Source organism: Xenopus laevis, chromosome 1S (assembly GCF_017654675.1).
Source record: "Xenopus laevis strain J_2021 chromosome 1S, Xenopus_laevis_v10.1, whole genome shotgun sequence".
NCBI lineage: Eukaryota > Metazoa > Chordata > Amphibia > Anura > Pipidae > Xenopus > Xenopus laevis.
Window position 1 is genome coordinate 59,476,909 of NC_054372.1, and position 23,265 is coordinate 59,500,173.

At 37.5% G+C, this 23,265-nt stretch overlaps 1 protein-coding gene across 4 annotated transcripts in view; it reads right to left on the bottom strand.

Annotated features, from left to right (window-relative positions):
- pde5a.S (phosphodiesterase 5A S homeolog) overlaps positions 1-23,265 on the bottom strand; it is a 101,208-nt gene that overhangs the window by 17,665 nt on the left and 60,278 nt on the right. For 3 of the 4 annotated variants that reach the window (NM_001094802.1, XM_018238381.2, XM_041576068.1), the window contains 9 exon segments: positions 499-576; positions 3,351-3,451; positions 4,767-4,854; positions 11,639-11,733; positions 14,374-14,499; positions 14,820-14,966; positions 17,714-17,773; positions 20,401-20,576; positions 21,931-22,015. In NM_001094802.1, the coding sequence (NP_001088271.1) occupies positions 499-576; positions 3,351-3,451; positions 4,767-4,854; positions 11,639-11,733; positions 14,374-14,499; positions 14,820-14,966; positions 17,714-17,773; positions 20,401-20,576; positions 21,931-22,015 (956 nt within the window). 4 annotated transcript variants of the gene reach the window in all.

Genomic DNA, 23,265 nt, shown 5'->3' on the forward strand with positions numbered 1-23,265 from the left:
ATATCGAGAGTTAATTAACCCTCGATATTCGACCGTCGAAGTAAAATCCTTCGAATATCGAAGTCAAAGGATTTAAAGGAATGATTAGAAGGATTTTAATCCATAGATCGAACGATTTTCCTTCAATCCCAAATTGGCTAGAAAGCCTATGGGAACCTTCCCCATAGGCTAACATTGATGCTCGGGAGGTTTTAGGTGGCGAAGTAGGTGGTCGAAGTTTTTTTTAAAGAGTAAACAGTACTTCAACTATCGAATGGTCGAATAGTTGAATGATTTTTACTTTGAATCGTTCAATTCGAAGTCGAAGTCGTAGTCGAAGGTCCAAGTAGCCAATTCGATGGTCGAAGTAGCCAAAAAAATACTTTGAAATTCGAAGTATTTTTTATTCTAATCCTTCACTCGAGCTGAGTAAATGTGCCCCCTACTGTATTACACAGCAACTGCAGCACCACTTTTGTTTATTTATAAACATGTTCTTAAGTGTTATTCTGTACTTACAAAAACAATTCCTTTTGTGAAGGGTCATCCCATTTGAATTTTTTCTTGTTCACTAATTCAAAGAAATCACTTCTTCTCCTTAAAAAGAAAAGTTGCCATCATTCAAATGTGGATAAAACATATAAATAGCCTTTAATGGCCACACTTATTCACTGTGTATAGAAATGCACTCACACAAGTGTGTTCTACCCCTTCTTACATTTAATCTAAACACCCTTCTCCTTTTGTTTGCGTCTTCTATTCAGAATAACAGTAGGTTTGAAAGAACTGTAAAAAGGAAAAAATTAAAAATATGCACAGTTTAGGGCTGGGACACACTGGGCGATTTGGGGAGATTTAGTCGCCTGGCGACTAATCGCAGCGACTTTCCACGACCAATCTTCCCCGAATGCTTCCCCTCGCTCTGCGCCTGGCTAAAATGAAAAATCACCTGCGCTAATCACACGCGGCGATTCGTTTTCCGAAGTCGCCCGAAGTTTCCTCGTGAGGCAACTTCGGGCGACTTCGGAAAACGAATCGCCGTGTGTGATTAGCGCCAGCGACTTTTCATTTTATCGAGGCGCAGAGTGAGGGGAGGCATTCGGGGAGAAAAGTCGCTGCGATTAGTCGCCAGGCGACTAAATCTCCCCAAATCGCCCAGTGTGTCCCTACCCTTAAATGAGTTTGTAAGGTAACAATTTCAATGGAACCTCTAGAATCATTTACATTTTTAGCTGTTTTTATGTAAATACAAAAACCCCAACTGAATGAAAAGTATATTTTTGTTTTCCAGATGGGGTCATTTAAACATGAAAAATACCCAACAGGATTGTTATGTCTCTGATATGGGTTCATGGTGCTTTGTTGGGATCAAGGACAAGGTACTGTTTTCATTTTACAAATAAAAAGGAAATCATTTTTAAAAATTAGAATTATTTGCTTAAAATGGGATCTAGGGGAGACAACCTTTCCATTATTTCAAACCTTTCCATAATTTCAAACCTTCTGGATAACGGGCTTCCAGATAAGGGATATAAATTATATAACCACACTCACACACCCTGTCTCTCCATCAGCTGAATGTCAGGTGCCAAGTAAAGGAGGAATCAGCAACCTCTCTATTCTAAATTGAAAAAAATGATTGACTAGCACTCAAGGCAGCCACAAGCCCTTGCAACGTTTATTGCAGAAGTGCAACGTTTCAGGGTAAGCCCCTTTGTGTACAGATCAGTGAGTGCATTGACTTTTTAACATCACCCAGATAAGGCATTCAGTAGCTGCATCGAAAGAAAATGTATCCCACCATCGTAATATTATAAATAACCAACAAGTTCCATGACCACATAAAGTCATATACAGGTTATGGAATCTCTTAGGTTACTTGAATTATCTTATATCTTGTATTTCCGGAGACACAATGGGATAAGCTCAGAGTATAACCAATGACATCACCAAGCACTGTTTTTAAAAATATAATTTACAGGATATTCATGGCTCTATGTATTGTAGGCATGGGACCTGTTATCCAGAAACCCTTTATCCAGAATTAAAATAACTGAAAGGCCGTCTCCCATAGACTCCATTTAAATTTAAATAATTCAAATTTTCAAAGAAATATTACCTTTTTCTCATTAGTAATAAAACAGTGACTTGTAATTGATCCAAATTAAGATAATTAATCCTTATTGGAAGCAAAACCAGGTTATAGGGTTTGTTTAATGTTTATATGATTTTCTAGTTAAATGAAGGTATGAAGATCCAAATTACAGAAACATCCATTATCCGGAAGACCCCAGCATTCTGGATAACGGGTCCAAAACCTGTATATGGTTACAAGCCGAGTGATGCTCAATATGTGACCATGAAAGGCAAAAAAAATGTCATTTTAATCCTGTAATGCTTGTTTGTTGAATTATTGTAAGACGCCAGTTGTAAAAAATAAATATAAAGTGCTACATAAATAAATGATGATGATGAACAGCCTTGTCCAACTGCCTCGCATACAGGTTATTACCGGGAAGTGATGAGCAGAATTTTTCCCCAGGTTTTGCTGTGAAAAAGACGCCCATAGACTCAAATGGGTGAGTCAACGGGTCAGATTCGCCCATCACTATGTCTGGGCTAAACTGATTTTTTTTTTCATTAAGTAGGAACAAAGAGTCCAGGTAGCCATAAAATGACCCAAAGGACTACATGCAGCTCCAGGGAAAAAAATGTATAGTTTTTATATCAATGCTAAAAAATAGCAATTATTTCCATCTATGTTTTCAACTGTTAAGTGCTACCAAAAATATCACAAGTGATGAATCACGCAGCCTGTAGATATCATCAACCCATTTCCTAGCTAAGCACCAGTCTGTTAATTATTGATCTGTTTTGCACATACCCCCTTAGTCCATACAAGAGAAAAATACTGAACATACTGTAAAAGATTTTTATGCTAAACCATGGCTAGGAACATGGGCAGCAAATTACTGAAGCCTTATACTATTTGACATTACATGTACTGTAGAAAGGAAAACTTCTGTTTGGGTTCTTTACCTTATACTATTTGACATACATGTACCGTAGAAAGGAAAACTTCTGTTTGGGTTCTTTACTCCAGCTGCTCACTCCTGCCTTTTTTTCCTATGGCTACTTTAAAGCACAGCGGGATGTCTTTCTGAGAGCTCGTGAAGTCAGCAGTGCACAAGGAACACTTTGCCAAGACACTTTCATTTATATATTTGTGTTTATATTTGGGAATATTTCGAAATACACATAATAGCCATGGGCTTCCTATAAAAGCATTTGAATCATACAAGCTACGATTATTATTACGATTCATTTTCTATGTATTTTTTTTAAGAGGAAAAAGAAGAGGCATAGCTTACTTAATGTATAGTGCCAAATCAGTAGCAAGGATAGCTTTTTTGATCATCTTCAGAACAGTCTTGTAGTCTTGAACAGAAAGGCCACTTAAAATCTGGTTACCCTAAAGGCAAAAATATGCAACAACATACTGACAAATATTCCAAGATATGTAACAATATTATTAAGACTTAATAATGATGAATACTGTATGTGCTTACTTAGTGTCACATACTGTTCAAGGTAATTTTATGCACAGAAATGTCTGGAAGCACCCAATCTAGAGGACCAGGAAGAAACCAAGAACAGACTCCTATTCCTTCATATAAATCAACTTGCTGGTTCATATGAATCTAAAGATCGCCATAGACATGCCGATTTTATTCTTTGTGCGACGAACGCTCATTCGTTTTAGTCTAGTGATCTACCATTAACTATTCAGGTTTGAATAAGTAGGAACAATAACAAATCAGACAATGTTCTGGCCATTATTTGACAGACAGCAATTGTACAAAAGTTATGTCTGACAAATAGTAGTCACAGTCACCAATTGATATAGTCAGGCAATACATGCAAAGATCTTATCGGTAGCCGATATAAATCTGATTGACTGAATGACTGATTGCCATGGTAAGAAAAACACTAAGGGAGTTATTTACTTAAATCCGAATTTATATCATATTTCATAAAAAAACACAACCAAACTCCCATGCCCGATTTTAGCTTATTTATTAATAAAACAGCACGATTTTATTGGATTGTGGAAAAATTCTATAAAATCATGAGAAAACCCAAACTGTGCTAATTTTTCTGGCTTTTTCCTGAATAGCTCGAATTTTTCGGTTTTCCCAAATCGCTTGATTTTTTTTTTCCCAACCCCCCCAAAAAGTCAGATTTTCTGGGAAAAACCCCCGAAGACCCTTATAACTTCAGTTTGTGATAGGTCTCCCATTGACTTATACAGGTCCTTGACAGGTCTGACATGGCAGGTTTTCAGATTTCAAATATTCTTTCCTCTTAATATTTGTATTTTCTAGTGAAAAAAACTTGAATTTTTGATTTTTTACCATTCGGACTTTAATAATTAACCCTCTAAGCTAGTGAACCCCAACCCCTTGGATGTTGCTCCCAGTGGCCTCAAAGCAGATGCTTATTTTTGAATTCCTGACTTGGAGGCAAGTTTTAGTTGCATATAAACAGGTGTTCTCCAAACAGAGCCTCTTCTATAGGCTACCAGTCCACATAGGGAATACAAAATAGCCAATCACAGCCCTTAATTGGCACCCCAGGGACTTTTTTTCAAGTTTGTGTTGCTACCCAACTATTTTTACATTTTGATGTGGCTCACAGGTAAAAAAGGTTGGGGCCCCTGCTCTAAGCCACTGTGTTTATAATACTCAGCTATACCAAATTGTTGCCATCACTGATAGTACACTCACCTGACTGTTTAGTATCATGAGACACTGGTCAAAATGGTGGTTCTCCATGATGGAATGACAGTACAGCTGTGCTAGAGGATGTTCACTTCTGGTGGAAAACAATCATAATTTCTGATTAAAAAATGAAAGTCTACATTGTATACACTCTAAAATAAATGAATTCCATTATTTGTAATGTAATTGCTATTGAAAGCTTTATTTGCACATTTGGTTTCACTCTTGAAATAATGTAGATGTTAACTGCAGTCTTGGCTGGAGGAGTGCTAGTTTACACTACATTGTATCACGAGACAGACAACAGAACAGAACTGGACTAGCTATCATTTGGATTTATGTTATAAAAAAAAAAAACGTTAACAACGTACAATGTTGAATGTATTTTAGGTGGCTCATAATTACATTTTATTTCTAGTGGAAAAAAAAGTAATGTTCCCCTTTACGTTTCAGTGTCACTTTTCTATGTTGTAAGCTGTGGCCCAAGGTCACACTTATTTATTTACATTTCTTAATTCTCAACATATCTCTTAACTGCTCAAGGGACATTGTCTCAAATTTTTTTCTCTTCCATGGTAAAAAGTCTAATTCTTTACACCTATGGGGAGGGGCTTAGCTACAATAGGTGGTAATGTGACACCCAAAAAATGTAACATTTCCAGCTGTCCCATATTTCCAGGGACAGGACATTGGTTACATCAGAAACCTGCCCCTGGGAAACTTCCCCACCTGCCCAGGCCCGGATTTGTGGAGAGGCCACCAAGGCCAGGGTCTAGGGTGGCAGGATTTTAGGGGGCGGCATGCTGCCCAAACACACGCACATTGGTTCAACAACACTGGGGATGCGCAGGAGATACAATAATTTTTCAATTTGCCCGTTCACCAATCCCCATTGCTCCGGTACTGATTTTAAAAATGTAAGTGAATAAAAGGGAGGGCACGGGGTGATGAATGACAACGGCCTAGGTGCCCCTTATGTAAATCTGGCCCTGCACCTGCCATCCTTATGCTCTCTGTGTAACAGTAACAGAGATCATAAACAGTGAATAGCTACAAGATAGCTACAGCAATACTCTTTGAGCAACCGACAAGACAGTGCTTTCTTTGTGACAGCTTTCCATTCTTGTAGCCATTTCTATTGAGGCTTGGGGATATACAGTGTGTAACCTTGACCAGAGGTTGAAGAGTATTCTGCTGCACTGATGAACATAGGGGATCTATAGTGATCAGTAAGCCTTCTTACCAGGAAAAGGACAGCCAAAGTCAAAGACAAAGACACACTAAAACGGACAAACTGCTCTTATTAAACTTCTGTTAACATTATTTAAAACTGAGTAAAATCTTTATATTCAGTTTCCCTCTGTACGAGTTTGGGAGTATTTCATGATAAACTCGTGTCCCTACTGATCATGTTTATTACCAAAAGCAGTGACACAGCTAGTCGACCATTATACTTAGTTTAAAAATTAGGGGCCGATTCACTAACTTCGAGTGAAGGATTCGAAGTAAAAAAACTTCGAATTTCAAAGTGTTTTTTGGGCTACTTCGACTATCGAATGGGCTACTACGACCTTCGACTACAACTACGACTTCGAATCGAAGGATTCGAACTTAAAATCGTTCGACTATTCGACCATTCGATAGTCGAAGTACTGTCTCTTTCAGAAAAAACTTTGACCCCCTAGTTCGCCATCTAAAAGCTACCGAACTCAATGTTAGCCTATGGGGAAGGTCCCCATAGGTTTTCCTATGTTTTTTTTGATCGAAGGATATTCCTTCGATTGTTCGATTTAAATCCTTCGAATCGTTCGATTCGAAGGATTTTATCGTTCGATCGAAGGAATAATCCTTTGATCGTTCGATTGCACTGTTTGCGCTAAAATCCTTTGACTTCGATATTCGAAGTCGAAGGATTTTAATTCCCAGTCGAATATTGAGGGTTAATTAACCCTCGATATTCGATCCTTTGTGAATCGGCCCCCAAATGTATGTAATTAAGTTTGCCACACAGAGTGCACACTGCAGGGCTCTTTCCATTGCTAAATATAATATGCAGAGTTGTGTCCACTGCTATGTATAATATACAAAGCTCTCCAATACCAAGTATACGTAGTTTAGGTAATGAACAATGGAATATGTGAGGGTATGCCTGTGGAAAATGGATTTATGGAAATGTGGCCAAAATGGGCATGGTGTAAAGTTTTGGCTAAAAACCATGGGGCATATTTATCAAAGAGTGAAGTTAGAGTTTACCACAGTCCTCTAGAGTGAAATTCCGCCATTCTCCATTCATTTCTATCGGATTTTTAAAAGAGTATTTATCAATGGGTGAACATGAAAGTTCATCCTTTAATAAATACGTCTTTCAAAATCCCATAGAAATGAATGGAGAGAGGCGGAATTTCACTCTAGAGGACTCTGGTGATCTCTAACTTCTCTTTGATAAATATACCCCGTGCACGTGTCCCCATATTTCACACTGATAATATATATAGGACCAAACTAAGTTATGGGGATCTATAAAACCATCTGTGTAGTTTACAAATGACTTAATGCAGTTTTAATCCACTTGTTATTTTTGAAACTTTTTCTGCTATTTGCATTGCCTTTAGTTCAAAGTATGGTACATATACCAGCAGAGGTCACTATAGTATACAAAGTTCACTTTTAAGGGCTAGTCCACACGGGGAGATAGCGACGCGTTTGCAGTCGCGGCGACAAAGCGCCGCGACCGGCGCAGGCGACAGTTTTGTATGGGCGCCTATGTAAAAACGCCTGTGCTAACCACACGAGGCGATGCGCTTTTCAACAGTCGCCTGAAAATGCCTCGCCAGGCTTTTTCAGGCGACTGTTGAAAAGCGCATCGCCTCGTGTGGTTAGCACAGGCGTTTTTACATAGGCGCCCATACAAAACTGTCGCCTGCGCCGGTCGCGGCGACTGTCGCGGCGCTTTGTCGCCGCGACCGCAAACGCGTCGCTATCTCCCCGTGTGGACTAGCCCTAAAAGGGACTGTAGCTTTACATTTTGAGCTAAGATGGCACATTTGATTTTGACATACAGTATCTGAAATGAGTAATTTGCTTCATAAATTATTTTTCTTTAGGTGGTCATGATCAAACATTTTATGGTGAGAAAAAGAATGCCCCCGATTTTAATAAAATCGGACTTTTAAAAATCATGAATTTTTCATAATTTATTCAACTCCAAGGATGGAAAGGTCAGAATCTGTAAATCCGGCTTCACAGACCTGTCGAGGTTGCATTTAAGTCAATGGGAGAATTCACAATGATTTTTTGATGTGGGCTGGGTTTCATGCAATACCCCAAATCTTGAAAATCTGATTTTTTTCCCACAAACAAATTTTCTGGAAAATGTAATAATAAATAAGCGCAAAAAAACAGAGTGCATTTGATCAAAGTTTATAGCAGAAAATATTGAGATAAATTCAGACTTTGATAAATAACCCCCTATGTCCATCAGGACAGCATACCTCACAGAATATGATTTACAACTTTCTAATTTATTATGTATATTACTATGTAATTTAAAAAAAAATACTGTAAAGAACATAAATCATAGAAATTATTGAAAATTATTCTCAAATAGCGCCTACTTCTTGGGGCATAACCAAGGCACATGGATATCTCCTTGTTAGTTTGGCTTCTAAACTCTATAATGCAAAAATTATATTTATGAAGTAACTTTTGGGGTTGACTAACCAATTTACTTAACTGTCACATATAGTCTACACAGAAAAACCCATAACAAATTCCACCCAACAGCCAGTATTTAGGCACATCAATAACTCAGTCAATGAAATGACCAGTTTATTAATACATCTGTTTATATACAAGCCCGCTCTGTCTCTGGACGATCGGAGCTGTGCATGATTGCTCTAGATATTCAGCTCCTGCTTTCTGTGTAAAATAAGGAACAGCAGAACGTATTTATCAAAGGATGTACTTCACTATCACCCTTTGATAAATACACCTTTAAAAATCCCATAGAAATTAATGGAGAGAGGCGGTATTTCACTCTGCGGACTTTGGAGATCTCTCAACTTCACTCTTTGATAAATTTACCCAATATGGTTTAACAAACTGAGTCCACCTGTTATGACAGATTTGTTGCTCTAATGGTTTAAATGCCCTACAGCATGTTCAGCTTCCTGCATTCTGCCAAGCTTTCCTGACTTTAGAGCCCACTCACATCCAGAACAATATGTTGATTATATCGTTATCCAATTTCTTTCCATAGATGGAGGACTAGCCACTCAATACCTTTGCCATGTAATTCCCATGAGTTACAGTAAGCACACATTTCCTTTTCATTTGCACATAAGCTCAAACAATATAGCCTCACCAGAACACCAATTTAATTTTAAAAACAGCAACTCCTTTACTGAAAGGTCTTTTTCTGATTCAACAACCTACTGCACAAGGGGGAATGGGGTGGGGGTATTTTAAAATATATATCATTCTAGGAATGGCCCATTAAGGGGAGAAGGATGATTGTACAAGGAATCCCTAGGAAGGACAGTGATCACCTTGATGGCAAATCCCAGGGTACATGCAGAATACACAATCCTTAGGACATTACAGTTTAGGTTCACAGACCCATATACAATAGGATCAGCAGAATAATATGGGTGAAATTAATATCTATATGAAAAACCATTTAACAAACAGTACCTCCAGATAAATCAAATAAAGTTCAAAGGGCTTTCAGTAAACCTGTACTGTCTTGCCTGACTATTCAGTGATATGGGGGAAAAGAGTATGTTCCAACAAATCCAAAAGGGTATTTGTGAAACTAGACCGTCTGTTGAGCAGTGGTGCAGAGGATACTCCATATAATTAGTTGACCCTCAGATCATGAATAACATTTTTTAATAGCATTTTTGTTCTGTGTGTAACCATCTTGAAATAGGAATGAAGCAACAGCTCCACTTAGACCAGAAAAATGTATTTTCTTCATATATCTGTATGAAACTTCAATCATTTAGCTGGCAAAACATACATAAAAATGGAGGAAAATCAACAGTTCTCCTTTGTAGACAAATGTACACAGAAGTGCTGTATGTGTCCAGGTATAAAGAAAAAGGAATGGAGCAGAAACTGTTGATGTGAAACATAAAAATACGAAGGCTCAGCCTGTGCAAATGCTAGAATTTAACGGTTGTCCTTGCTATTTTATACTGCTTAAATATTAAGTGAAATGACTTAGGGGAGACAGGCAGGACTAATGGAGCAGAACAGAAAAATATTTGCTTTTAGTTATGCAAATCTAACCTTATTCCATTTTACAAAAATAAAAAAAACCATCACCATGGCACTTAGAGTGTTTATTAGTAACGCAAAAAATATTCCTTGCTATGGTGCTTTCAGTTTCTAATGCTGACATAACTTTCCAACCACAGAAGACTGGTCGCATATTAAGATTATAGTCCATTGTGGTAGTTTGGTTTCCTGTCCAAGGTACTTCTGGCTATTTCCGTCAAACATGCCATGGTTTGTATTTCAGTAAATGCTTTTAGGAGGACAATGACAACAGTGCATTTAAAAGCACTGTTGGCACCATTTACAGTAGTAAATTATGTTACAAACCACAATGCCTATTACTTTTTATATCTTAAAGCTTTTTATGATTTGTAATGATATTGTACAAGTTGTCATCACACTATGCAGTGAAGTCAAATTATATAAGATTAGTTACAGTAGATCATTTTCATTATGTAACTAGTAGCCACAGCAAAAACAAATGCATGAAATATTACATATGTATGTTGTTATGCAATGTTTTAAAATCTGAAAAACCCATTAAAAGGCTAGGCTGTGTTGTGCAGCCAACAACTACAGGGATTGCTGCAGAAAAACATCCAACAGACAGGATTGTGCTAGCACAAAGAATAAAATACAAATATAGTTTTGACATTTATTTTTATGAAACAGCAAGTGTACAAATAATAATTAATAAAATATGCTGTGTACCTATTTGACCTATGATACATTTTATTTTAGAATAACAAGTCAGGGAATTCATTCTCTTCTTGGCTTTAGAATAATCATTCCATCCTGGCAAAAGACTGACTGCAGGTTCATTTAACCACAGACAGTATTTGCACCTATAACTATTTTTTTGCTTTATTCAACAAGGAAAAATAATCACAGCCTAGAGAAATGCTTGCTGCTTTGTAACCCTGATCAATATACATAACACATAGGGGCAAATTCATCAAGGGTCGAATATCGAGGGTTAATTAACCCTCGATATTCGACTGGGGAATGAAAATCCTTCGACTTCGAATATCGAAATACTTCGAAGGAATAATCGTTCGATCAAACGAATAAATCCTTTGAATCGAACGATTCGAAGGATTTTAATGCAACGATTGAAGGATTATCCTTCGACCAAAAAAAGTTAGGCAAGCCTATGGGGACATTGGGTTCGGTAGCTTTTAGGTGGCGAACTAGGGGGTAAAAGTTTTTTCTTAAAGAGACAGTACTTCGACTATCGAATGGCCGAATAGTCAAACGATTTTTAGTTCGAATCCTTCGATTCGAAGTCAGAGTCGTAGTCGAAGGTCGAAGTAGCCCATTCGATGGTCGAAGTAGCCAAAAAAACACTTCGAAATTCGAAGTTTTTTTACTTCGAATCCTTCACTCTAAGTTAATGAATTGGCCCCCTAGATTAAACAGAGAACTATACTTTTGTCTACAGGCATTTAAATAGCATTCCAAGTGACATTTACATTTTAGGTCACCCAAGTTTTCAGCAATTGCACAAGTAGGAGTTAAAAATAATTTTCTTTTTAGAATGATTTCTGGCCTTTGATAACAATAACTTTATCTCAGGTTGTAACTGCATTTTAACTCACCTCTGTATAAAAGAGTTGTTAACCCCTCTGTGGTCCAAATCATGGCTCAGGGTGGCAATCATCAGTGCAAGGATTTCTAGATCACTTAGCTTGCTCTTAAAAAGAAAAAAATATAATACCATACCATAAATATAATGATATAATACACAAAAGCCATGCATATCCTGTAAATTATATCCTTATAAACGGTGAGTTCTGATGTCATCAGTTATAAACGGTGAGTTCTGATATCATTTCTGTCACATGACTCACTGAAACTTGTGTATTATAATAAATAAAGTACCCCCAGTTGTAAAATATGAGGATATTAGAAGTTACCTCGGAGTTCCATGACCTGTATAAAAACACTCGGCCTTCGGCCTCGTGTTTTTATATGGTCATGAAACTCCTCGGTAACTTATAATATCCTTATATTTTACAATAGGGGGTACTTTATTCACTATTTATTTGCCCCTTTTCTGAATTAAGAAATGTAAATATTTTTTACATAAAATTTTACCTGTGGGGATATTATATTAGCCAATTGTTGATTGTATATACAGGTATGGAACCTATTATCCAGAATCATAGGGACCCGGGGCTTTCCAGATAATGGATATTTCTCTAATTTAAACGTCATACCTTAAGTATACTACAAAATAATATAAACATTAAATAAACCCAGTAGGCTAATTCTGTTTCCAATATGGATTAATTGTATCTTCGTTTGGATCAAGTAGAATGTACTGTTTTATTATTGCAGAGAAAATGGAAATATTTTTGAAAAATCTGGATTATTTGGATAAAATGGAGTCTATGGAGGATGGCCTTTCTGTAATTCTGAGTTTTCTGGATAATGGGTTTCTAGATAACGCATAACAAACAAGGGAAAGTTGTGATCACCACTAATTTTTAAAAACATTAAAGGAATTGTTCAGTGTAAAAATAAAAACTGGGTAAATAGATAGGCTGTGCAATATAAAAAATGTTTCTAATATAGTCAGTTAGCCAAAAATGTAATGTATAAAGGCTGGAGTGATTTCATGTATAACAAGTCAGTCAGAGCACTACTTCCTGCTTTTCAGCTCTCTTGGTTTACACTGACTGGTTGCCCTGGCTACCAGACAGTAACCAATCAGAGACTTGAGGGGGGCCACATGGGTCATTTCTGTTGCTTTTGAATCTGAGCTGAATGCTGAATATCAATTACAAACTCACTGAACAGAAATTTACCATGTGGCCCCCCTTCAAGTCGCTGACTAACTCAGAGTTATAGAGCTGAAAAGCAGGAAGTTGGATTCTGGCTGTTTTATTAGACATCTGTTCACTCCAGCCTTTATACATTACATTTTTGGCTAACTAACTATATTAGAAACATTTTTTATTTTGCACAGCTTATCTATTTACCCAGTTTTTATTTTCACACTGAACTATTCCTTTAAGGGGAGGTGCAATGAGGTTGTGACCACAAAATTCACATAGACAAATACAAGATGTAAAAAGGAACCAGCAGCACACTGTGTTTAAGTTGCAAAAGTGCACCAAAAATTTATTAAGCCCACATCATACAATTAGGCAACTTTTCGGGCCCACCTGGCCCTTTATCAAGCTTGATAAAAGACCATTTGGTCTGAAACATTGCTGTAATGCCCCTGGACCAATTTTTGACCGTTTTATTGAAAATTGTGGGTGCTGGACTAATTTTTGCGCCAGTATTGCCAGTGGAAAGTGGCCATTGGAGGACATGCACCCAGCCAAAGAAGGGAGGGGAAGTCGTTCTGACTACTAGTCTGCTAGTAGCTCCCACCCTTTCCAGCTATAGTCAGGTGATCCCACTGGTGTCTAATAAAAGGGCAGCCAAGTTTGGGAGTTTTACTTTGAAAGCATCAAGTAAGTTGCAGTTAAAACTTAGTCCCTTTGTAAAATGTATAATGAAGCAATAGAATTCTTAATGAATCAGATAAAATTGAGTGTAGGACTGGCCAGATATGGGATGACTTTGACGTAGTTGGCCAGCTGAAATATATTGCAATATATGGACAAACAATCCCTGTTTTGTTTAAAGGGTAAGGCATTTTTAGTAGCTTAAAGCACACAATGTTACAATGTTCTTAATATATTGACAATCGGTTAAATGCAGGGGATCTTTTGTATTTGTCTTTCTGGATAACGGATTCCATACCTACATAAAGACAAACAGATACATTACAGACTATATAGGCTCAAGTAACTTCTACTTTTATACCATGAATATGTAACTGAGTGAGTATGTAACTAGGGAGTGTCAGGTAATGGTGTCTGACTTGTATACTATTTCAGTATTTCAATGTTTAGATTAGTCTATGCCAGACCATTCTTTTAATCCTCATACAGATTGAATAGAGACCAAAACATTTTAGAACCTCCCCATTTAGAAATAATATATGCTTTCAGGACAATACTTTAAATACCAATGTCACACAATAAGAAATCTTGAAGTGAAATTTAAACTGTTGGGGTTGCTGGCCTTTTAGATGGAGAAGGACTGAAGGGAAAGCTGTTACTGGGGAACAGGCATCATGAACAGACAGGACAGGCAAGGTAGACAACATTAGTGATGAAAACAAACAGGATAGAGGAGACAGACCATTTGATGCCATGTTTGACATGATTTTATTATGATTCCTGAAGTAAGGGTCCATACATTTACTTATACTGTATTTGAAAATGAACAAAACTGAAAACAAACAACTAACTTAGTAGTCCCTTGGATCTACCTGAATCTTGCCAGTTTCCAGGGCTGCGAACATACACTGGGCTGTATTAAAGGCATGCCTCCAGTTGTGATATACAACATTTTTTCTATAGTTCTTCTTCACACTCAGAATCCACCGGCAAAGTGTCTTTTGAAGAAAATATAAAAAACAATTGCACTTTTGTTACTGGTGTAGTTAATTTAATTTATGAATGGCAGAAAAGAGTCGTTAAAATGCAGACATAAAATACAATGATTACGTAAGTGACAGAATGTGTCTATGCGTAACTGGAATGTTGAGCACTTCTCATCTGATGTGACCAGACAGGACCTTTCATGGCTGCTCCTGTGTGTGTTGCGTGCCTTCAATAACATTACTGTTGTGTAGGGTTGGCTAGCATAATCAGAACATTTGCAGTCACAAACTGTTTTAAATCCCCAAAGTTATGCTCCATGCAGTGTCCCTACCTCATATTTCATTTGGAAGGTCTGCACAAGGTTTAGGTCTGTGAACATTCGACTTGTGGCTAATGTGGTTTCCATGTCAGAAAGCTCAAAATCGCTGAAGTAGAATTCTGTTAATTTAAGCGATTGTGCAGATGGCACAATGGCTCCCTTTAAGAAACAAGAAACATTAATTAGCCAAAGCTATCAGAAATCTAACATGTGAGCTTCTGGAAATGCCTCTGTATGCATAATAAAATAATCTGTTGCACGGGAGACATTTAACTGGTCTGATCACCATTAATACAATTAGCATATTTTAACTGGGTCTGGTAAAAAGATACAAAATCTTTTACAAAGAACCAAATCGTTTAGGCTTTTGGGGATATGTCATTACTAGGATTTTATCAATCAATTCTAGCAGCGCAAATAGCTACAATTTGTTCCCAATAAAATACAATACTATCATCCTAGTTCATTACATTATAAAATCAATTTATGGCACTTTATTCATACAGTATTCACTGGTCTCCGCTACATATTGGAATTAACATTTTGCTTATATAATTTCTCTATTAAGGAATATAAAATAGGTTAACATTTTCTCATTACAGTATTTCTAGTCAGAGATAATAGACATAAAATATGCTTGGCCTTTATAATTTATTGCATTACAGTTCATAATGGATATTGTTGTAATATACATTTTGGACAAGTTAGAAAATACTAAATAAACTGGAGTTTGTTGAGAAAGATGTAAAAAAGGAATTTTAAAACTCTCTAATTCTGATTTTTACTAGACTCACCAGATGATCAAACCAGTTCTTTAGACTTGGCATTGAAATGATTTCCAGTTAAAGGTATGGATCCATTTTCCGGAAAAACACGCTATCCAGAAAGCTTCGAATTATGGAAAGGCTGTCTCCCATAGACACCATTTTATCCAAATAATCCAAATTTAAATTTTTTTTTTTCCCTTTTCTATTTAATAATAAAACAATCCCTTGTACTTGAGCCAAAACTAAGATAAAATTAATCCTAATTGGAAGCAAAACCAGCCTATTATCTTTATTTAATATTTGATTTGAATAAATGATTTTCTAGTAGACTTAAGGTATAGTGATGGGCGAATTTGCGCCGTTTCGCCGAAAAATTTGCGAAATTCGCGAAACGGCAAAAAATTCGCAAAACGGTGCCGGCGTCTCGTTTTTGACGCCGGTGCGCGTTTTTTGATGCTGGCGCCCGTTTTTGACGCAAATTTTCGCGGGTGTTTTGCGAATTTATTCGCTGCCAGCGAATCACGCAAATTCGCGCCTGGCGAATAAATTCGCCCATCACTATTAAGGTATTAAGATCCAAATTATGGAAAGATCTGTTATCCAGAAAACCCCAGGCCCTGAGCATTCTGGATAATGGGTCCCATATCTATATTACATTTTGCCTTTATAATGTCCCTTACTGTTATTAAGTCATTTCTCAGTCTCATTCCTGTTTACAATATGCACATCTATCAACAGTTTCTGACAGTCTAGTTGGTTAGTTTTGCTATTTTAGATATTCAACCCTCAATCTACAGCTAGTGAAAAAAAACCATAAACTCTTACTGCTGATAAATCAAGCAGAATGAATGAATGATTGTTTGTACCAAAGTATTATGATTATCTTTTATAAGGAGGTAGTTAGTATGATGATGCATTTAAATTGTACAACACTCACTTATCCAAATGATATATACATTAGCAGACCATTAGTCAAACTAAGAGCAAATTAAATAATTTTATATAAGAGATGGAACTACTCAATAATATTACTGGATAGCAGTTGATGGGTTACTGTGAAATTGTTTTTGGTAAAATCTTTGGTGGGACAATGATTGTGTTTTGATGTTAGGAAGGAATTTACTCTCCTTGTGTGCTTTAACTTGCAGATGAGATTTGTTCTAGTGGGAGATATGGCTAATTGCATTTCCTCTAGATGAATCGAGTGTCCTTGTATCCTTTTTGTGTATGAACCCTAAGGTTTTTACACTCTGTAAATTTACATTAACAGGGAGCATTGATTTAATATTCAGTGAATACAGACATGGGGGCAAATGTACTAAAGGGCGAAGTGACTAACGCTGGTTAAAATTCGCCAGTGTGACGACATTTCAGTTTTACTGCGCAAATTCACTAAGATGCGGATTTTACTGAACGTTACCTCTTGCGCCAGACTTGCCTTCGCCACCTCAGACTAGACGAAGTGCAATAGAGTAGATAGGAGTTCCTCAAACTTCCTCAAAAGTCACAAAAAAACACTGGCGTCTTTTCCTTTTTTCAGGGTGATAGACTGCAAAAGAGCGTAGTTTTTTTGGGGGGTAACCAGCTTCCCCCCTACATTCCCTAACATATGGCACATAAACTATACACTGGGCTCATGTGTAGGGCATTATAACAACTCTATTTTCTTTTATTAAGCTTCCCTGGACTTGTGTAATGTAATGTATTTGCTGCAACATATACGTCCATTCAACTTTAACTTCCCACCATATGCAAATTAGCCAACGCCAGTGTAACTTCGTGCTGCTTGCCAAATTAACGCTACAGCAACTTCGCCAGCGTTCAGCGCCCTGGACGCAACTTTGCATGTTAGTGAATTAGCGTTGTCTGAGTGAATTTACTCATGGAGATGTATTGCACTGCCTGTGAAGCTGCTGCTGGCGAATTTTCACCTCTTAGTAAATTTGCCCCACAGGGTTCTGTAATTTACAAAATAATCAACTTTTATCCCTTGAATTCCCACGATAAAATTGAATATATGATTGTCTGTGTCCCATTATAGTACAGACAACGTGTACATTGATAATTGCTTTTACAGAAAACTATGTCATAAGCGCTTTCCATTCAAGTATTCAATATAGGGAAATAAAATGCTTTTACCGCTGTTACCTGCAGCTCCGTTGTCTCTTCCTCAGCAGCAGATGTGTGATATGAAAGAATCTACACCAAAATAAAACTTTGGATATTATAAAACTGCAAACTTTTCCAAGGAAATGCACTTATGGAAGATACTAAATGAATGGCATCTGATAGTTGCTTAATGCAGGGTGTATGCAATAGAAACAGCACTTTCTTATGTGAGTCAGTTGGAGCAAGACATGGCTTCCATTATTTTATTCTACAACAGGAATAATGTTGAACCTGTGCTAATAATTCATCAAGCTGATGCCAGTCTCTGGTCCATCAAATAAGTGGGTGGCTAAAGCAGGCTAGAACACTCATGTTTCCAATCTTTAACTTCAAATGATTGATCTTGATACTTCCTAAATCTGTCCCTAAATCTGATTCAAGAGCATCACAAAAGTAGTTGCATACATATGAATGATAGTCTCCCAGAAGATCTCAACAACTGCTGTGCATGATTTGAAACTAAGAAAAAGGTCCCAGCAGACAATATTAACTGACCTGACTAAAGGAACACCATAAGCTAATCCGTATCTTTTAGGTCTCTTAAGCAGGCCATAGACGCAAAGATCCGGTCGTACCATTTTCGGATCCTGTGTGGAGTGTCCCGTGCCAAGCCGATCGGTCGTTCAGTCGATTGTACAGGTTAGAAAATTTCTGTCGGCTGCCGATAATATCTCTGAGTCTATTGCCGATCTAACGATCTTCAGTGGGAGACTGTCACCAGCTTTGTCGGACATAACTTTCGTATGATTGCTGTCAGGGGCAGAACATCGGCTGATCTGTTCTTTTACTACTTTATTTGATCTGAAAGGTTAGAGGCAGGTCGGGAGATGGGGAAGTCCGATAAGTCAGATCGTTCAAGGATTCGAACGATCGGATATTTGCATCTATGGCCAGCTTTATCTGGATAATCTTTCAAAAAGATCAACCAGTGGATGGTGTATCTCCAAAAGTCTTTCAAATCTGTGAATTTAGAGTAGCTAAAATCTATGCAGAAATCTTCAATGGCTTCTCCAAAGAAAAATCAAGGGGGGTTAGTGGAAGCACTCTTAAGGCTAAAACAAAATATATTTAAGTATAATGGAAGTGCTACTTACAATGCACTTCCCTGGTCCCCTGTCTCATAAGCACTTCCATTATACTTAAATATATTTTGATTTAGCCTTAAGAGTGCTTCCACTAACCCCCCTTGATTTTTGTATATTCGCCTGAAGCTGTGGCTCAGCTCTATGTGGTTTTTTAATAGCACCCCATACCCACCCCTTTATACTAATGGTGGTCCTATGCTTTTAAATATGGGCGTTGGTTTGAGCAATCTCTCTCTCTTAAAAGCCCTTACTGGCGGGGGAGGATTCAGCTTTCAGATTGAAACCAATGCACAACACACATTGTGTACAGGTAATGCTATTATGCAGAGAAGTATCTTTTTATATTGTGACCTGAGTTAAGTAAGTTAGGGACCGCCATAGGGGGTTTACCTTGACGTGGTATGGTGGCTTTTCAACTTTATGATCATAACTTTGTAACTAAAAACCCCTGTTTTGTAAACATATGCATTTGCATTTATATTGAAGTACTTATGAGACAGGGGACCAGGGAAGTGCTTTGTAAGCAGCACTTCCATTATATTTAAATATATTTTGATTTAGCCTTAAGAGTGCTTCCACTAACCCCCCTTGATTTTTGCCTTCTTCAAAGAAGCCTTAGTTTTTAGACCTTCATGATTATACCTGTCCCAAAGTAACATACATTTAACTGACTAAATAATTGCAGAGAGCATCAGCTCTATTACTCTGAACTCTCTGGATCAATTTGTACTATGAGTTATCTTCCATAACCCTGTATTCCCTCACTTGCTAAAAAGCCATCCAAACGTTACCTTATTATTACACATTGAAACACACATCTAAAAGCTGTTTTAAGACAATAGTCATTCTTTTAATACTATAAATTCAATCAATCTCAGACGACAGTTTGTAAAGATAGTTTTCTATCTAACAGGCCATAGTTTTAGATTGCTTGTTTCCCATAATCTTAACTAGCACTGGCACACCACAAGGAAGCGTTCTGTAAAGTTTTCAATTATACAGATGACACCACAGTGCTTTGTCTGATCTAGAATGATGACAATACGATATACAGAAAGCAAGTCTTGGATTTTATTCTATACAGTAGGAACCATGTTGAAGCTCTTAACACCTTTGTTTTCCATTTTACTCTCTATTAAATGTATTCATTCGAAAAAATGTGCCCTATAGGAATTCCCTTGTACTGTAGAACAAATTGCAATACATTCCTACTTGACTTATTTTATAGAATATTATAGTTTTGGTAACAAGCCTAGGCTGATCTTGCACATTTTCATAGCTGCACTAATAATCTATATCAAACATGCCGATTCAAACTGGACAGTTCAGTTGTTTACTAACACAATTACCCCAAAGACAGCAACTGTTTAAGCAATTTTAACCATCACATGTAAACCAAAATTCAGCAGAACATTAAAAATACAAAAAAGTATGATTTTCAGTAAACAACAGATGGGAGACTGGAATGTTTATGCAAACTGAAGAACACAGTATGACTGAGAACTAAAAGTTACAAGTCATGTCTGCTGAAGAGTAGAATGCCAAGAAACAATTCCATTACTGTGGGCTCACCTCTAATGTCACCATCTGTTTGGCCATCGCACGCTCCACAACTTCATACATCTGGGTGTTCTGAATTGCCAAGCCGCAGAATATGGCAAAAGCTTCTACAAATTGTTCGTCGTTTTTGTTGAAAGCCTTGATTTTGCCAGAGTTTTCATCCACCTTGTTTACAAGTTGGCAGACGCCTTCATTATAAAAATGTATTATTCAATGAAATATGTTGTTTGGCAACATGTAGGATGTTTACTAGTTCTCATATTCTTTCACATAAGGTGCAAAGTTTCTTTTACATCTACGCACCTAGAGGAAACCCATGCAGAAACGGGAAGAACATTGAAGCTCCTTGCAGATAGTGGCCAAGTCTGAATCAGGACACCAGAGCTGGAAAGCAATGATGCTAAGCACTGAGTAACCACTGAACAAAAAAGATTCTTGCTGATTGGTTGGGTTTCTCGAAATGTAGAAAATAGTGTGCCTATTGTTACAGTACTAACTATATGTAGAGAGGAGTCTCGACAGAAAAATGCATTAAAGGATGGAATTTTGTAATTGTTTGTAGTTTGTGATATAGACTAGGGGGCAGATTCTCTAAAGAACGAAGTGACTAACGCTAGTGAAAATGTATTTCTTCATCCCTACAGTTATGCAGCATGTCTCAAATAAGTTGTATTTAACCCTGCAGAAAATACTTATTTTATGTGTTTGTTTTGAAAAGGATCTTTTTACTGCACTGCTAATGGCTCATAATGAAAACACTTCTGCTTCGTTTTTAAAGTTAGGGGGATCACCTGACCCCTTTAGCTGTGATCACTAGTAAAGGCATACAATTTATAATATTGCCTGCAGGTTGAGGAATGGTAAGGGTCGAATATCGAGGGTTAATTAACCCTCGATATTCGACTGGCAAATTAAAATCCTTCAACTTCAAATATCGAAGTCGAAGGATTCTGCGCAAATACTTCGATCGAACGATCGAAGGAATAATCGATTCGAAGGATTTTAATCCATCGATCGAAGGATTATCCTTCGATCAGAAAAAAACTTGGAAAGCCTATGAGGACCTTCCCCACAGGCTAACATGGACTTCGGTAGCTTTTAGGTGGCGAACAGGGGCGATCCTAGCCCCTCCGCTGCCTGAGGCAGAAGCAGTTACTGCTGCCCCCCCACCCCCGGAAATTCGCTCTTAAAGTACCAGGAGCAGCATTTTTGCTGCCCCCTGGTACCTAGTGGGGCGCTGCCGCCTGAGGCGACAGCCTCAACTTGCCTCATTGGCGAAGCACCCCTGGTGGCGAACTAGGGGGTCGAAGTTTTTTCTTAAAGAGACAGTACTTCGACTATCGAATGGTCAAATAGTCAAACGATTTTTAGTTCGAATTGTTCGATTCGAAGTCGAAGTCGTAGTCGAAGTAGCCAATTCGATGGTCGAAGTAGCCAAAAAAATACTTCGAAATTCGAAGTATTTTTTATTCTATTCCTTCACTCGAACTTAGTGAATGGGCGCCTTAGTATGTAAAATATACTGTAGTTAAAAATGAATACCTATTACTTTATTCTTCTTGGCATTCTTGATTGGGGAGCAAAGCAGACTCTGAATGTGCTTGAAGTTCTTCTCTTCATTTCCATTCTAACAAGAAGCAAAATAGATTCAGCTTTTGTTATTTGTTTCTTTTCTTACAATTCAGAAAAACGATTTTTATCTTTTATTGAAGAATTTACCTTCATAGCATTGTATGCTAACTGCAATATAAATTAATGAAAATGTGTGCATTTTGGATGAAACAGTGAGGGTAATTTATGACCCCGATAAATAAACACAACCTTAGTCCTAGTGCAAAAGAGACTACAGGCTTAAAAGTAGAATCTCTAGAAGATAAATATTTCTACCATAAAGAAATGCTTCTATAACTAGTTTGCATTGACATCTAAACATGGAAATGTCCATGCCGGCTGTTGTGTTGCATGTAGCATATCCGTAAAAATTCCTCCAGGATTTGTGAGCTGACACAACTTCCAACACTGTGGAACCTGAAAATGGACATTACGCTAACTAACATGGTGGCTGCCAAACCTGTTGCAGTTGGGGTGCAGGTATGAGGGACCAATTAACTTATCGGCACTGGGGGTGATGTTGTGGAGGAGGGGGCTTAGGGAAAGTTAAAAATGTATGGGGTCTTTAGCGACCTTTTAACATATTTTCTAATGATCCTTCTAAACTTTTTTTCTCAAATGTGTTCTGATTTGATATTACCTATGCTAAATAAATCCTTTGCAATCCCTTTCTTTTTCCAAACATATCATTATTTTATCATCATACAAAGTTGCTGGAAAATAATTTAGCAGTCAGACAGGAATGCTTGTCAGCCTTAAATGTACTCAAATCCATGTCAGTGTTTTATCTGGTTGCAATATAGTTCAAGTTATACTGTATATATGTAGGGGACTGATACATGGATTCCCCATTTATAGTGCATTGCCTTAAAGTTTAGTCACTGAAGGGTTCCTTAATTATACATGGGCTAGGCTCCTCTTCTTGGGCTAAAGCATGACCCCTAGAGTTCTCAGGTTTAGCTACTAGATGGCAGCATTCAATAAAATATAAACTGAGCACACATGCGCAGGGTCCATTTTGTAAGGATAGGTTACTCACTTCCATAGGTCTCTCTAGGAGTGATAGATAGTCTGGGCTATTTGTCCGAGTAGCCGAGGCTCGATCAAGGAGTGTTGAGTGTGAATATGGTCCCGGGCACTAATTGCCCAGAAGTAGTTACAAGAACCACTGGTGCCCATTTTGTTACAATACCACTGATTACAGTGTTATCACCCTGCTTCCACACCATTGCCAAGGCTCATCCCTGAGGATTATAGGTCTCATCC